The sequence below is a fragment of the Accipiter gentilis genome, chromosome 28 (assembly GCF_929443795.1).
Source record: "Accipiter gentilis chromosome 28, bAccGen1.1, whole genome shotgun sequence".
NCBI classification, from domain to species: Eukaryota; Metazoa; Chordata; class Aves; order Accipitriformes; family Accipitridae; genus Astur; species Astur gentilis.
The window spans coordinates 10,173,833-10,190,322 of NC_064907.1; the positions used below are offsets into that span (position 1 = coordinate 10,173,833).

Below are 16,490 nucleotides of genomic sequence, written 5' to 3' on the forward strand. Positions count from 1 at the left end.
CCCCATTCCCCATCCCCCTGCGCTGCTGGGGGGTAGGTAGAGAATCCGAGAGTGAAGCCGTGCCCAGGAAGAAGGGACGGGTGGAGGGAAGGTGTTTTGAGCTTTGGTTTTATTTCTCATTACCTTACTCTGGTTGATTGGCAATAAAGTTAATTCTCCCCAAGTTGAGTCTGTTTTGCCCGTGACGGTAATTGGTTGAGTGGTCTCCCCCTGCCCCTATCTCAACCCACAAGCCCTTTGTTATACTTGCCCTCCCCTGTCCAGCTGAGGAGGGGGGAGTGATAGAACAGCTTTGGTGGGCACCTGGTGTCCAGCCAGGGTCAATCCACCACAATCCCTTAGAATCAGGCATGGTTTTGAGAGAGGACCAAGAACTATTTTCTATAGTCGGGTCATAGCAAAAAGCCTGCTATTCAATTGCTCTACAAACTTCCACTGCACCGGCCTGTATTACAGCAAGGCAGTCAAAGTAGACTGCTAGTCCTCATTAAGAAACCTGCCCAGTGAAAGTTACTCTCAGGTAATCTTTTTTATATTGTTGTGTGGTACCAGAATAACGGTAATTTCTTCCCTTAGTTAATACAGTACTACAGGCCACAGGAGTAAAGCCTCCCACACACCGTACTGTTCAGCAGAAATTTTATGTGTAAGGACTTCATACAATCTCAAAAACCTGGCAGTGTTTTGTCTTCCATAACTCTTAATTTGTTACAAGTTAATCAGTGTCCTTCCATAACTCTTCCTTGATATGTCAATACTTAGCTTGAGATCATTCAGATCTTCCAGTTTTCACTTTAAAGCCTAATGCACAAATCTTACAAATCACAGGGAATAAAATAAAAAGCCTTTTTTTTTTTTATAATGGGCTTAGCCATTCAAAAGCTTAAAATGCTACTGCTTCTTCAGAAACTAGTAAGTAGTCTATTTTTTCATTGCAATGCCTGCTTTTTAAATCAAAACGTTGACGAGAAGCATAGAAACAAACAAGATACAGGTTAGGTATGAGGGCCAAAGAACAAACGAGTTACAAGAAGTCACTGGTCCTTTTGAAAACCAATTATAGGCCATATAAGCCGTAAAACATACTCACCCCTTCTTTTTTAAATCGATGACACAATGCTCTAGGATTCTGAAAGCAGTCGGGATCACTTTCCATTTTCATTGCAACAGATACCAGAGCAAACCTGTGCTATGCCTGCCCTGTCTGCCCCCCCCAAAGATGATTATGCCACAGTCTACACAAACATAGTGTCTCAGTCCCTACCTACCTATGGAGATAAAAAGCAAGAAACACCATGTATCTGTGAAAACCAAAAAACTGTCTGATGTTCTCCAAACTAGAGACTGTGACCAAACCCAAGATCCTTAGGACTACAACCTTCACCCCTTAGCTACACCGTCATTCTCGCTGCAGTTGCCTTTGGATCTCCCGGTTGGGTCTCTGCAGTTACAGGTGGGCTCTCTTGCCCTCAGCATTGCTCCATTTTCAAGGGAGAAATGAGAGGGCTGTAGTATCACCTCTCACCACGAGATGGTAGGTGTTTTCTGGTGGTTAGACGGCAACAGGCTTTTAATAGACCTTTGAGTTGGTGAACTCAGCTTCAGAGAAAAGTAAAGACAAAAGTAAATGAGGACAAAAAAAATCTAATAAATTATTTATGGAATCGTGAATGAACTAAAGCTTGAGAGGAGTGGGGAAAGCTCACATATAATGGGCACAAACATGATAAAAACCCTCAGTTTAGACTCAAGATGCTAGTGTAAGGATTTGGGTGCCCCTTTCTTATTCTTATCCTGGCTCTTCCTGTTAAGAAACTTACACACAACTTTAGTTGTGTAAATGTGTTTTATGTCATCAACAACATGAATCTTTGGTTATTTTTACAGACAAAAAACATTCTCAAACCAAATATTGGGTAATTCTGAAGCAAGCTCATAATTAAAAAAAATGCACCTTTATGTGGATATGTAAGGTTGCGTTATCTGTCTGTATTGGGTTTGTGTGGTGGGTTTTGGTAGCAGGAGAGGTGGGCTACAGGGGTGGCTCCTGTAAGAAGCTGCTAGAATCTTCCCAAGGTCCAAGTCAGACCTGCTGCTGGTGAAGGAAAAAAAAAACTTCTGGAAAACCTGCAGCAAACAGAGGAGGGGGATGTAAGAGCAACAACTCTGCAGACAGCAAGGTCACTGAAGAAGGAGGGGGAAAGAGGTGTGCCGGAGGAGGGGATGCCCCTGCAGCCCGTGGTGAGATGGCAGGCTGTCCCCCCCCCCCCAGCCCATGGAGGTGAAGAGGGGAACAACAGATGCCCCCCAAGATGGCCGTAACTCCATGGGAAAGCCCACGCTGGAGCAGTCTGTGCCTGAAGGACTGCAGCCCACAGAAGGGACCCACGCTGGAGCAGTTCAAGGAGAACTGCAGCCCATGGGAAGGACTCACATTGGAGAAGTTTGTGGAGGACTGTCTCCCGTGGGAGGGACCCCACGCTGGAGCAGGGGAAGAGTGTGAGGAGTCCCGCCCCTGTGGAGGAAGGAGCGGCAGAGACAACGTGTGATGAACTGACCCCAAACCCCATTCCCCATCCCCTTGCGCTGCTGGCGGGGAGGAGGTAGAGAATTCGGGAGTGAAGTTGAGATGGGAAGGAGGCAGGGGTGGGGAGAAGGTGTTTTTAAGATTTGGTTTTATTTCTCATTATCCTACTCTGATTTGACTGGTAACAAATTAAATTGATTTTGGTTTTTTTCCCCAAGTTGAGTCTGTTTTGCCCATACCCATAACTGGTGAGTGATCCCTGCCTGCCCTTGTCTCAACCCACAAGCCTTTCATTACATTTTCTCCTCCCCATCCCACCAGGGGTAGGAGTGAGCAAGCAGCTGGGTGGTGCTTTGTTGCTGGCTGGGCCTAAACCACGATGCCATCTCATGCTGTACACAGATACACAGAACACATTTATTCTCCAAGTTACTAGCACATCTGACCTTTTGTTTGGGATTTTCTCAAAAAAAGTAGAAAGATGCAGCTGTAAGTAACTAAGATTTTCAGTCAAGGAAACTGTATACATAAATCAGAGAAAAGAGAAAGTTAACACCATAGACATTACGTCTTACTGATTATTTCTGACAGAAGCTACTTTTTTCTCATCTCTTCTCCAATTTTAATCCTCATCTTCATAGCACTGTGAAGGCCAGTAAACAAAGCCTGAACAAACCCAGCACACCAATACATTTTCTTGTCGGAGTTCAAAAAGGCCAAAGCCAACCTTGCTGATCCCATCCTAACAAGACTTGCACAGCTTTATCTTTCTGACGTTTAAGATTCTTTGATGCAACTCTGATTACCACAGTAACAAATATACATTTACCCCAATGACCTGCCTTTGAAATCAAGAATCACCACCCTACAAAGGTAAAATACAGAGAACAAACCAACTAATAAGTCTGCCTGGCTGTTTTAATTGCCCCTGCCCCAACAGAAGGCACAGGCAAGCCTTTCCCAGGTCTGTCAGTTCTTCTTTGCCACTAGTTTCTTCTAAGATGACTCAGTCCCAGTTCCTGGCCAATGTACAGTCTTACGAGTGCTACAGACTCCACCTTTCCAAATAAATTCTTCTTAGTGCTCCTCATATTCAGCCTGTCTGACCAGTAGATCCATACCTTCCCTACCCAGCTAAGGCTAACAACTGACTTTAGCCATGTAATCAGGACTAGCTGAGCTCAGGGGCAAGGAAAAGCACTTTTCTGTCAAAACACGCAACAAGCCCAAGTCCTCATTTAATGCCGCTCTGCTCTACTGTCCAAAACTGACATAAAATTTAAGACTTACAAGATATATTGAAATTAGTTATGAATAACTAATTGCTTTTCCTTCACGGAGAGAGCACATGATATGCTGCAAAAATTACAGAAGTAGGCTGCTCTTTATATTATTATAAATGCCATGCACTTTCTTTGACCTCGTTTTAAACAATTCTGCTGTCCTACAAATAATTTCCAATTATGTCTGGCCACGAGTCAACAGTGTTACCCTAACTGAAACCACCATAAGGCAGAATTTACATTTTTTTCCACTTGCTAACAGCTTGACTTGGAACTGTGGGAGGCAGTCAGTTTGAGACAGTGAAAAACATGCAGTCTTTTGCACGAAGCACAGCCCGGACTGAGCTGTCACTCTCCATTATTCAGCAGTGATTCAGGAAGAAGTATGGTTTACAGTTTCTGTACAACTTACTTCCAAGCAAGCACCTGGGGCCATGCTGTCTTCCCTATCCTTCATGGTAGGCTTCCAAAGGGCAACCACAAATCCATCTTGCATTCCTCTCCACAGATCAAAAGGAAGTGCATGCAGTGAGTAAGGCAACTGGATACTGTCACCATTCTGTTGGGGATGCCCCATAGTTGACCTTACAGCAAAACTAGGGGCTCCTAGAGCACAAGACTGTACCTTTGCTGTTGAAGAACAGTTATTAGGCTCACCGTGTCGTAGATAAAGCTGCAGGAATGAAAGAATTTATTGGTTTGGACATCTTCATAGAAGCTGAAGTGGGCAGGAAGGGCCACTGACTATCCTGCAGGCATAGAGATGGCAGCCAAAGAACTGGAAATCCCTCAAGGGAAAGTGGGTCTTGTATGTGAATAGGAGAAAGATATAATGGAACAAAACTGATGGTCTAGTTGAGCTTTTTCAGTGTCCATGTGATACTCTAACCTTCATTACCATATTGGTTATTAATTCAGGAAGAGTTCACCCAGTGTAGGTTTCATACCTCCCTATAGTTAATAACTCCACTGCAAGTTTCTATATAAACATCTTTGTTCATCATTTATCAAAATTAACTCATTTTTCATATGGAAAAGATTTTTAAAAAGTGCATCTTCATCCCCTGAACAGCAGTATCTGTCGCAAGCATAGGTGCTTTAAGACGCCATGAATCTTGTATACAAGATGGTTTTTTACACAGCAGAACTAGTTGATAGCTCAGTGGTTCCAAGGTGACTGTTGAGAAGGAAAACAGTTGTTTTCCTAGCTGTAATAAAACCAAATACAATAAAGTCAAACACTGACAATCTATATTTCTTCTAAAAATAGTATACATCATAAAAGAAGATATAAGAATAAACTGAACACTCAGACCCAGTATCTTGTAAACAGATATAAAACTAAAAAAAGTGTGTACATCTCAATTCATGCCATACAAAGACGAAAAAAATATTTCAAGTATACTAATGAGTAATCCAGTGTGTGATGAAGTTTAAGGCTAACATTTTCAGCCTTCAGTATTGAATTTATATAGAATCCACATATGAACTCTCAGAAGCAGCTTTATTTCCATCAGACATGAATCCTTGCAGCTGACATTGACTTTTCAAGAGCTTCAAGGAATCAGAACTCATTTCCACAAGACAACAGTGTTTCTTCAAAATTACAAGTTTTAGCCAGAAAACAGGAAAAGTGGTAGATATCAGTTGAGCATCTTGATTCAGAAATGCTGCTGCATCACTTCATGTTCCCATTGTGAGTCTTAGGTGAGTGCTCCAGCTCCTTGCTGGACCGGATCTACCAAAGCAGAGCATACTCTACCACCACACACATATACCTGTGGTATGTTATAGGAGAGAAAAGCTGTTGGCACACATGCCAGCACTCATCACTCATAACAATTTAACACACAGACACATAATCCTAAATTGTGCATATAGTAGGCCCAAGGTATGGGGATTATGTTGGACAAGATGCATTATGAGCTATTTGCACATACACAGTGGATGCCTCTGTAGAAATTGAAAATAGCAGGCAGCCCAGCCACAGCAGTAGTCCTCAAAGCTGATTCTAGAGCTCCTAACTAAAGACAGAAGATTATTTGCAAAAGTTAGATTTGACAGACATCTATCGGGAAACCCCTGTTCCTAGAAGAGGAACAAAAAACATTTGAACTGCAGCCCCAACAAGATACAGCAGTACAATTTCCTCTTTAAAATATGGCTAGAAAACTTACTGTTCTAAAGAGCAGCAGCTTGTTTGAGGAATGGTTAAGAAAAAAAGTTATTAAAAATTCCAGTCTTCCACAAAATTTAAAAAAAAATAAAAATTCAAACCTCAAATTTAGGTCAGTCTTTTCACCTTGAAACTAGATCTTCAACTTTCTGAAGTCACTAAACTAAAGCTAATTTATGCCACCCCAGAACTAGTGGCTGACACTGAAAATGTTAGTCTTTACTTCTAGCTTCTCTGTAACCATATTGCTCAGTATCTATAGCATAGTATTACTCGAGGTCCCTTTTCATTCTCTTACAGGAAGAAACTCAGCATACAGCATTAGACTTCCCTCAGCTTTGCCACTAATTCTTAGTCATTTCTACTTGAGAAAAGTAAACAGTGCATCAACCTGTACCCCATTCTAGTTTTGCCCCACATCTTGACATACTGTTCACCAGTGCTTTGGTATATACACCTATGTACATACTAGTATTGTCTGAGATACTTTTAGTAAGGGTAACAGAAGTATTTTTAAGTCACAACATTTTTGTGTGTGGCATTATAGCTGTAAGTACTTTATAGGTCGTATTGTATAATTGATTTTTCAGAAGTTTTTTTAAAACATTAGAACACAAGAATGGTAGGAAAAAGACCAATTTCTACAGTATTTAAAACGTAAACAGTGTAATTCAGAGTATGAAAATTCTTTGAGAAATAGCAGTCTAAACCACTGTAAGTGCTTTAATAACCATCCACCTGGACTGTAGATGAATTAATCTGTTAATTTCCCATTGGAGTGGCTTTAATCAATACACAAACTTTTGCTAGTTTCACAGAAGTGTGCAACTACTTTGGTGTGAGACAGAAAGTAGGTCAACACACAGAACTGTAAAGAAAACCACAGCTTGTGAAAAGGGAAGTTATACTCAATACTACTAATATACTGTGGGCGAGGCATTAGCCGTCACCTCACACCGCGAAGCGAGAGGCATTTGATATAAACAGATAAGTGCACTCAGAGTGTATATTGTCTTCAAAACTTTGGAAAGTCATTTTAAGTATAAAGCATTTGAATTTGTTTTTTTTGGTCCCTAGTGGTTATGGGTTGGAAAGTCTCTCTGAATTGCATGATTTCTTCTATAGCAAATATATGCCCTATGACGTAGAATTATGCAAGTAATTATTTTGTTTAACATCTATTCTTGCTCATAAAAGAGATTTAAGGCTTAAATTGCCTGAATGTGATGTTGAAACATTGAATTAGTTGTAACATGCAAGTCCAAACTACTGCTTGGAACACTGAGGTGTTTCTGTGCCAAAAACAGTGTCATAAAGCTTAAAAAAATATTCAAAAAAAAAAAAAAAAAAAAGAAAAAAATAACCTCTCATCTTCTACAAGGTAGAACATATAAAATTGTGGAAGGGCTGCCAGAAAGGCCAAGAGACTTGCCTTCTAATTGTGGCTTTCCCAATAGCAACAGCACACAACTGACATGGTTCACAACTGCTGCAGTAAAACCAGTGGTCTGGCTTTTTCATTCCTCTTCTGCTTAGGAAGGCTACAAACAGCAGCAAAGAAACTGAAGGCATTTGTAGACTCTAGAACACAACCTGCATTACTCCATCCATGTTTGGAAGGTTATCTTTGCAACCCTGAGGGCACAGAACATATATATGTGTATACAGTACATAAAGCTTACACAGTATACAAACAATCAGTACAGGCTCTCTCCCTCTTGCAAGGGGAACTTCCCATGTACTAGTGGCAGCTAGTCCCAGCGTTTAACATGTATGAACTAACAACTTTCTTTGACCTAGAAGTCATTCTGGTAAGTTTTGTTCCCTCTCTTCGGCCATTCCTCCTCCACCCATTTCAGCAGCACTTTCACAACATCAATTCTCTTATAAAATTTACAGAGATCAATCAGCTGCTCCACAGTCCTGTCACTATTCCGTAGCAAGAACTCCAAGGTGGGACTTTGGGGCTTCTGTTCAAGGAAACACAATTCATCATAAGTCATCCCCCACTTGCTTGCTAAATTTCTCCAGTTTTTCACTGTTGGGTGGCAGGGATCCAGCTTTAGCCTCACTGTGTACAACAAGTCCTCATCATTGAGCATGTCACTGATGGTCGGTGCACGGAATAAGCACAAGGAGCAGGTGCCATTTTCCTTGCAGGTTTTCTTGAGATCTGCAGTGAAAACCATTACATGGGGAGAAGTTAGGATCTATTGCTGTGGTTTCACCAGGAACAAAAAGTTAAAAGCACAAAGGGTTGACAAGTATTATGTTCCTATGAATCGTTTCTGAAAAAGTCAGAATAGTGAGATATAATACCTTTCCTTATGAAGTACTCATGAAATTAACTTTCTAAGACTTCTCTCTTCACTACACTCAGTGGCTATAATCAAAAGCACAGTAATTTTGAAAGTACCATATTCATACTTTTATAGAAAAGGCATGCAATTCAATCCAGTATGTGAGCAGGGATATTACCCTTTTTTGGTTTTGGGAACTACATTGCTTCCTTGAATCTGTCATAACCCCTGCTTACATCACCAACAGGATTATGTGCACATTATGTGCATTTTGTATACATATGTGTAGCACAAAGGAAAAGGTTTTGCACTTCTGGGCTGCTGCCTTCATAACAATGTGAAATATTTGCACCAGGAGAATCTCTGCTGACAGCTGCAAACACAACTAACATCTAGTATTTTAACACAATGAAAAAGTGGAAATGTTCCTCTGCTTTGTAAGGGCTCTTACAATAAAAGCTGTCCCTGTTCTACCAAGCAAACCTGTTTAAGGTACATTATAGAAGGGAATAAAGTGCATACTCCTCCATGTGTGAGAAAAATAAAAATACCAAACTGTTGGAAGTAGGTGGTGATACATTCTAAAATCTGCAGCAAAGACTGAAAATTGCCATTTAGAGGTCTCCCACACACAACAGTCAATATCTCCCCAGCATTGTGAACAACGTGGTGCTATCAGACTATATGATATATTAATAACCCGTAAAAGCATGTAGAACCAGTTCTAGTCATGTTTCTAGTTAAATACTAATGCTAAGACCTTTAATATTGCAGTGGTATAGGGCATTGTTTGAGCATTTTGGCTGCAGAAAGGACCTTAACACTCCCTACTCGTTTTTGAAGGCAGGGAGAATTTGGTATGTCCAAAGAGTATTAGATAATGGACACAGCCTAGAAGCACTTTCTAAAGCTTCTGCCCTCCAGCGTCATAGTACAGCTTGAAATAGGGAAGTAACTGGTCCTACTTGGGGTAAAACTCTTTGAAAAAGGGACATTACAATAAGAAAACTGATACTAATCAAGAGAGTGATTAAAAACAACAACAGAAAACAGTGACACACAATTTACAAGTGCTGGATCAGTGCTGGTCTAAGAGACCTGAACTGTATCTCTGGCAAAGGGCAAATCTGGTACTCAGTGCCACCTACTCATACAGACAACAGCATTTGTTAAGGTTGTTTTGTTTTGTTTTGTTTTTTTCATTTGCAGTAATTATTGTCAGATTGTGTGAAAATTCCAGAAAGTCCATCAAATTGTGATTTTTTTTATTGTGAATATTAGTGCTGATAAAAGCAACTCAGCCGAATGTAGCTTCTGCATGCACTTTGCTTTTTGTTTTTAAGGGAAGAACAGGCTATTGTTATTTTTGTAACATTGCTGATCGGCTTGCTTTTTTAGCAGGCTAAAGACATCTTCTGAAGTTTTCAACAAGTTAGGACGTGCAGCAACAACACTGCTACAGACACATAACTTCATACAAATGCTTAGATTCCCTGTTAAAGGGAAACAAGTTCTGGTGACATCTTTGCTTACAGGTATTCCACAGGCCTTGCAGCTGTTCTTTACAGAAATATGTATGTGAAATATTCTGTTGTTCTTGTGCACCCTAAACTCTTGCTGAAGAGAGATAAAATTTGCACTTATACCAAGACTTAGTTATAGAAACAAGGCAAAATGAATGTAATCCAATCAAAGTTCTGGCTGAGCTCAAAGGGCAGGAAAGCACCTTATCTGAATTTCATCTTATTTTGCTTTGCAAGGATGCCAGAGTAAGTTTTGTCCTCCAATAAAAGGAGGGAAGAAGGGGTAAAGAAAACACAGGGCACAGTTATAGGTAAACAAAACTAAACCAACCTGCTCCTTATGCGATACCGTGTGCCGACTATCAAAAGCATTATAAAGAATCCTGCTTTTCTAAGATGCCTTGTGTTAGATACTGATGGGCAAATGATGACCTACCCACCTAATTGCATGATCCTAATGCTACATGATAGGACAAGTTTCTTTACTAACAGGAAATTCTCAGTTGTTCGCTGTTAGATTAACAGGGCTGCATATCATCCACACACCACACACCCCCAGTAAGCTCATACAATTATGGGGTAAGCCCCCTGCCCACAGTCCACTGCCAGCTTCTACTCTCTCCAGGTAGCTGTTTACAGATTTCTTCCAAAGGTGGATGTACTAGATGTATTTGGAAAGCCCAATCTACACATTTAGTGTGGTCTGCATTACAGATCACCACCCCCTTTAGAACAAAAAGGAAGCTGTAAATGACACTGGTAATGAAATGAGCACAACCATTGACTACCCAGACAGTTCTTGGTTATGACAAATAGCAGTTTTTAATAAAGTATTTTAAAGAAAATCTAGGAATAAAATATGTAGAACAGTAAAGCTGACATATTACCTGAAAGCGATTTGTCATTATGGTTTTGTGTGTCTTTGTCTTCTGGCTACAAAGCAGAAAACAAATATAAATCAAAACAATGTTATTTGAACACCAGAATAACTACTTGGCTAATTTACAAGTGGATGGAGATTGCAGAAGAATCCCAAGCTACTTGTAAAGTCAGACAGGGAATATATCTGGTTTTGAGGAAATAGTGACAATCTGTAGTCTTTTCAGGCAGCATTTTCATGCTTTGGCTCACAAAACTGCCCTGTTGGTTGTATCCACTGAACAATGTCATCTTTATTAATGACATGCTATGGGGTTACATCTTTTGAATAATTTGTTCTTAATCCCTCAACAGCTGTTCAACAATTTATATGGATTGACTAAAAAGATTTTTTAAATGCTTTGTAATGAAAAAAAATAGAATTTTGCCTACAACATGCAGTAAGGGACTGTTTCATTGATCTAGGAAAAGTGAAGGAGCTTTTTTTACAAATTTCTTTACATACATAGGAAGCTTTTCTAGACAACAGGTGGACTTGAACATTTCTGCTGGTTCACGTCTAACCCTCCTCCTGTTTGAAGTAAACATTCCCTCAGTGGCTTTTTGCCTGCTAATTAAACATAATGAAATTACTTAGCAGCTTGAGACTGCAACACACATTGTAACATTTCAATTCTACTATTTAGAGAGCAACATCTAAAAACTGGAAGGACAGCACCTTGATCCTAGAACTGCGGGAAACTGCAGCTGCCCTTCCTTTAACTACGCGGGTGTGCAGCCAGGTGAAATAGCTTTCTTCTGCTGAGGATTTAAAGATGAAAGCAGAAGGGGTTTTTCCCCTTAGATAGCTGCAAAAAAGTATTGTTGATTTTTTTGTATTGCGTCATTCTTCCAAAACTATCACAGCAGGCTTCTTAACATTTTGCAGGCTGTGCATGCAAACACAAGTCAACTGAGTAACAATATAGTGTAATAAGATACTCTATTCCAATGTGCTAGACCTTCTTTACTAAGAAATCCACTAAAAATAGAATATAGGCAGTTTCAGTTGATGTGATGAACATGCATACATTCACAGTCCAATTATAAAGAAGGTAAACTATCCCCAAAATATTTAAAGACTTTGTTAGGAAAGGAAAAATTTGCATGCTGTTTTCCGCATTTCTTTATTCCCTGAAAACCGCAAGATCGCACATGCAACATCAATTCACCCCACAAAATGTCTGCTCTCTGCTCAAGAGAAATCTAACACTGCACATGCCACTTGCAACAGAATAATCCTTGCCATTATCTTCTAGTAGTTTACTTTTCCACTGGCACCACTTAAGCTTTCTCTGGACAGAGCTTTTTAAACATGAACTTGGCCTTCGTGGCAATATGTGAGCACCTAAAGCTTAAGAAAAATTAAATCTGGATATCCTGATTATAGTCATCAGTCTCCATTCCCACAAATTCCTTAAAAAGGTAGAACATTATTACTGAGCCCTGAGGAGCAACTCCCCAGAAGGGTAGCTCATTGGGAGAATGAGGAGCTGCCCATCACAGCTCAGCCTCCCCAGAGGCAAGTTTCAAAAGAAACAAGCAAGCAAATAAAAACAAGGAGGCGGCGGCGGGGGGGGGGGGGGGGGGGGGGCGGGAATTAGATACTGTTCACTTACTTTGCAATAGCTAAGTTGCTGTTCTGAACTTAGTAACATTTCTCAGGCTTTATGAATTCATGAAAGCTCAAACTGTACTGTGAAAGCTAATACCTAAATGCCTTTAAGAGATGTCATTATACTCATGTCTTGTGATAAAAAATAACAAGAGTGGCTAGTACTGCAAAAAGTACAAAGAAAAACAGGGATACTTACCTGTGCCATACATCTGTGTTCAAAATTCGTATTTTTACTGATCAGTTATTATCCACTTTTATCAAGTCAGATGCACACAGGTTTATTCAAGATCATTTTCTTGTATTGTAATTGCAATAAGACAATGCAGTATTACTCCCCATGAAATGAAGGCATTAAGCAAGAATGGTTTTTGCCCACAACTAAAATCCAATCAACCTCTACAGGTCTAATCAAAGCCTATGCAGTGAGAAGATAAGCAGAAAGTTTTCCAGCTCTGTAGAACCATTAACACCCTAATGCACTGAAATAACTATACTGATTCTAAGCTAGCAATAAACGCTCTCTTCTTGATGATGGGAATGAGACCGTTACCTCCATCATCTGTGAAATGCATACCAAACCCATGTTTGTTTATGATGAAATTCAGCTCGGACTCTGGCATAAGGAACTCCTTTTAATTCTTCGTCTCACTGGAAAATGCCCATTTATTTCTCTTCTCCAAGTTTTCTGCTCAACCCAAAGAGAATCAATTTGAAATTCAGCAAATAACATTCACTTGAAAGATGGTAATGATGGAGCATGGGGGTCGCTCAGCACTGCCCACCCTACGGCAATGTGAGATTTCACAAACAGTGGAGAGTGCTTCCACTACAGGAAGAGCAGTGTCCCAGAGTCAAAGCAGAACAGCCAAATGCCTCCCTAAGGGCAAAACACAAGGAGTCCAAAACCTAGAACTCCATACTTCTTCACTTATTCATGCATGACAAAGCCTTAACTCTTTGTCAGCTCTTCTTCAGAGCATCTACACACTGATCAAAACCTATTTAAATTACAAAGTACATGTTAATGATGAAATAACCTTTCTTCAGCTATTTTCCACAAAAGCTCACTTCAATGAACTCCTGGAAAGAGAGCCTATTTCTGGTCTGTTTTACTGAGTAATTCCATGCTCTCCAGATATAGTCTGAAAATATATTTATTTGTTAACGTTCTTATTTAATCAACAACAATAACTTAGTTCACATTCAGTTATCATTTTTCTTACCTGTTGAATTAGGCCAGAATCTGACGTAAGGGTCTTGATGTTCACAGATGCAATTTCCAATGTAACTTGATCTGTTAGGTATTCCTCATCTAAGACAAAGACTGTGAAACACTAGTCTTCCACACAAATACAAATTTAAATAGTAAGACTATCAAACATAAATTATTGGTGTCTAGCATACAAAATTTAACTCCATAACATGATCAGTCACTGGGAAATGCTGGATTAAAAGCCCCAAATATTAAATTGGCAGAGAATGCAACAATCATGCAGAGCATGACTGTGTGAAGAAAAAATAATCCTTGCAGAACTTAGCTATTAGTGCAGCAGTTGTTTTTTAAACAACCACCACACTATTTTTGAAGCAAGAGTCAGGTTCTTCTTTCAGAAAGCTGACCAGAGAATATTAACTGAACCAATACATCAAAGTAGGCTGAAGCCGATTGTCCCAAGTCACTATAATTTTCACAAGTCACTAGTTTCTGCATTGCTTTTCTCATCGCACTTACACTGATAATTGTTGAAATATGTACTACACAAATATTTACCTTTTATGCTGCCCCTTGGTGAATTACGCTCATCCTACTTATCTCTACTACACAGGAGTTTTCTGAAGCACTGAAATAATCCATTTCAAAGTCTGTTTATCAACTGCCCCAGGAGTCCACTGAAAAGCACAACATTCCTCAGTACAGCACAAACTCTATTGACCTTTCAAGCTTCACTTCAGCCCTCAAAATGGGGTACAAGGGATACATAAGCCCTTTGTGAACCTTGTGCAAACAGCCAAATTTCACTTTGCATGATTAATAAGGTCCTCAGCCAAATTTCACTTTGTATGATTAATAAGGTCCTCATCCTCAAACCATTTGCATAATTCCTCTGGGTCAGGTGCTGACCAAGCAATAACACGAGCTTAAAAGGGGTTATATCCCCTTTTTACACACAAGAACTCTCCATGGTGGTGCCTATGTTTGTAGTGCTGGTACATTTCCATTTGCTGTTTGTTTAGTGGTAAGATCTCATTAAAGAACAGCTATTATCTTTATGAATCATCAGATAACAGAAAGAAGACATATTTCCTTAACTCACTTAAGAAATTGATCTGAATCAAAGACTTCATCCTTACACTTGCAAGAAAAAAACAACAAAATCAAGATTTTCCTCTTTTTCTGGTTTTATAAGACTGTTAAAACGTAAAGCCAATTAGTATTCCACCCCCAGCAGGGTAAATGTTTAATATGGGCCATCTTTATTCTTTATGACTATAGGTCCAGAGCCAGGAAAAAAACCAAAACCAAAAAACACAACCAAAAAAAAGTCAGGCTGAAAATGCAGAGTATGGGCATCAAAATTCCACTTCATTTGTGTGGAAACATTATGTGTGAAATTTGTTCTATATTTGAGTGGAGGTAGAATCATAATCAAAAGATGATGTAAACATTAAGCGTAGTTCTGCAAGATGAAAAGTTTCCTCAACTCACCTTTCATTCATAATTGGTAGAGGGTGCTAAGGAGTTTAATAAGTTATGGCCCCAAAATGGTCCATTAATTGACCTATAAAAGCAACATAACAGCCCTCCCCCAGCCAATGTACTGTCTATTCAAACATTGAATCTGAAGCAAACATAATTTTATGTTACACAGAATCAGACCTACACATTTGTAACACTTTTTAGCTCACAGATTCATATTTCTAAGTCTGTATTTTTACAGAAATAGTTACGAAAAGTCATTTGCTGAAAAAAATTTAAATCACAGAAACAAACAGATTATTATGAAGTATTTGTATCACTTTCAACTCCAAAGGGGAAGTGTCAAGCCATATTAGTACTTACATCTTTTTACACTTAGCAAGAGGAAGCAGAAACTAAAATTAAAAATAAACCCAGTTCATTTCCTTTCTACAAAAAGTGATGAAATTTCTACTTCCTCTCAGCCTTCATTTTTAAATTAAATGCATTTAAAACATGGAATCTCAGATTTCAAACAATTTTCACAAATTTGAAATTTAGGAATTCATCTAATTTTGAGGAGGACCTAATGTCATGGGTGAAATAAAAAAACAGGACACGGAAAAGAATGTTAGAGAAATTGCTTTAGTGTTAATAAACAATTCTGAAGGAACAAACCACTTGCCTGCAAATAAACAGAAGGTAGTTTACGATTTCAAATAGTTTTCATCCTGCATTCTCCTTCCCTACTGAGCAGCACTTCTGGCTGGCTGCCTCAAGCCCCCAAAACAGCCTCTAACCTTTCTTTAACCGTAGGGGTATACTGCTGACACTCCTCAGCAAAAGTTTCCACTGTGACTAACTTCTGCATAGTTTCCTGTGTCTGTCCCCATGGCAGACCTGCTGTGCCACACAGGATGGAGAACACGCTGCACTCCTCAACTAAGCCCCTGCCACTGCATTCCCTGGACAAAAGCCAGCGGTGAAGCCTGGGATAACAAAAAACCCCACCCCACATGTCAAGGAAACCATAAAGGGGATATTCACACTGAGCAATCCAAGTATTTGACTTCAGTGCAATACAGAACCTGCACTCACTCCATTTTCAGTGAGGAGAGGCAGGAACTTGTTCAGAGTGGACCTATACTAGATTCCCAAGTAGATGGTATTAATATCTGCTGAAGGTAAAAGATGGCATTAAGAGTTAATTGGTTATAGGGCTGAGAATACAATCAGATGCAAGAAACCTGGGGGGTATTTCTGGATTATATTTCTGATAACCTGAAAGCACTGGTAATCTCTTCAAAGCCACCTTCTAACATTATCATGTCTCTACCATCTGTTCTCTGAACACTGTTTTTCAATGGCACCACTGTATTTTCCTTCCAGATTGAGACCCAAGATCTTCTGATGATAGTTTTAGACTGACTTTTAGATCAAAACTAAACTTTGGAAGGAAATTTCAAAA

At 39.6% G+C, this 16,490-nt stretch overlaps 2 protein-coding genes across 11 annotated transcripts in view; both read right to left on the bottom strand.

Annotated features, from left to right (window-relative positions):
• Nucleotides 1-5,295: 5,295 nt before the first annotated feature.
• Nucleotides 5,296-16,490, bottom strand: part of EDARADD (EDAR associated via death domain) — a 28,015-nt gene continuing 16,820 nt past the window's right edge. For 8 of the 10 annotated variants that reach the window (XM_049831559.1, XM_049831561.1, XM_049831560.1 and 5 more), the window contains 3 exons: nt 13,569-13,669; nt 10,697-10,742; nt 5,296-8,159 (listed from right to left, as the gene is read on the bottom strand). In XM_049831559.1, coding sequence (XP_049687516.1) covers nt 7,783-8,159; nt 10,697-10,742; nt 13,569-13,669 — 524 coding nt within the window. In that variant the 3' untranslated portion in view covers nt 5,296-7,782. The remainder of the gene's footprint in view (nt 8,160-10,696; nt 10,743-13,568; nt 13,670-16,490) is intronic. The other 2 variants (XM_049831563.1, XM_049831562.1) reach the window with 1 other exon arrangement.
• The window catches only part of GGPS1 (geranylgeranyl diphosphate synthase 1), a 407,079-nt gene continuing 406,668 nt past the window's right edge, over nt 16,080-16,490 (bottom strand). The window contains exon 4 of the transcript XR_007509874.1: nt 16,080-16,091. The gene's annotated coding sequence lies outside the window, so the exon portion shown is untranslated. The remainder of the gene's footprint in view (nt 16,092-16,490) is intronic.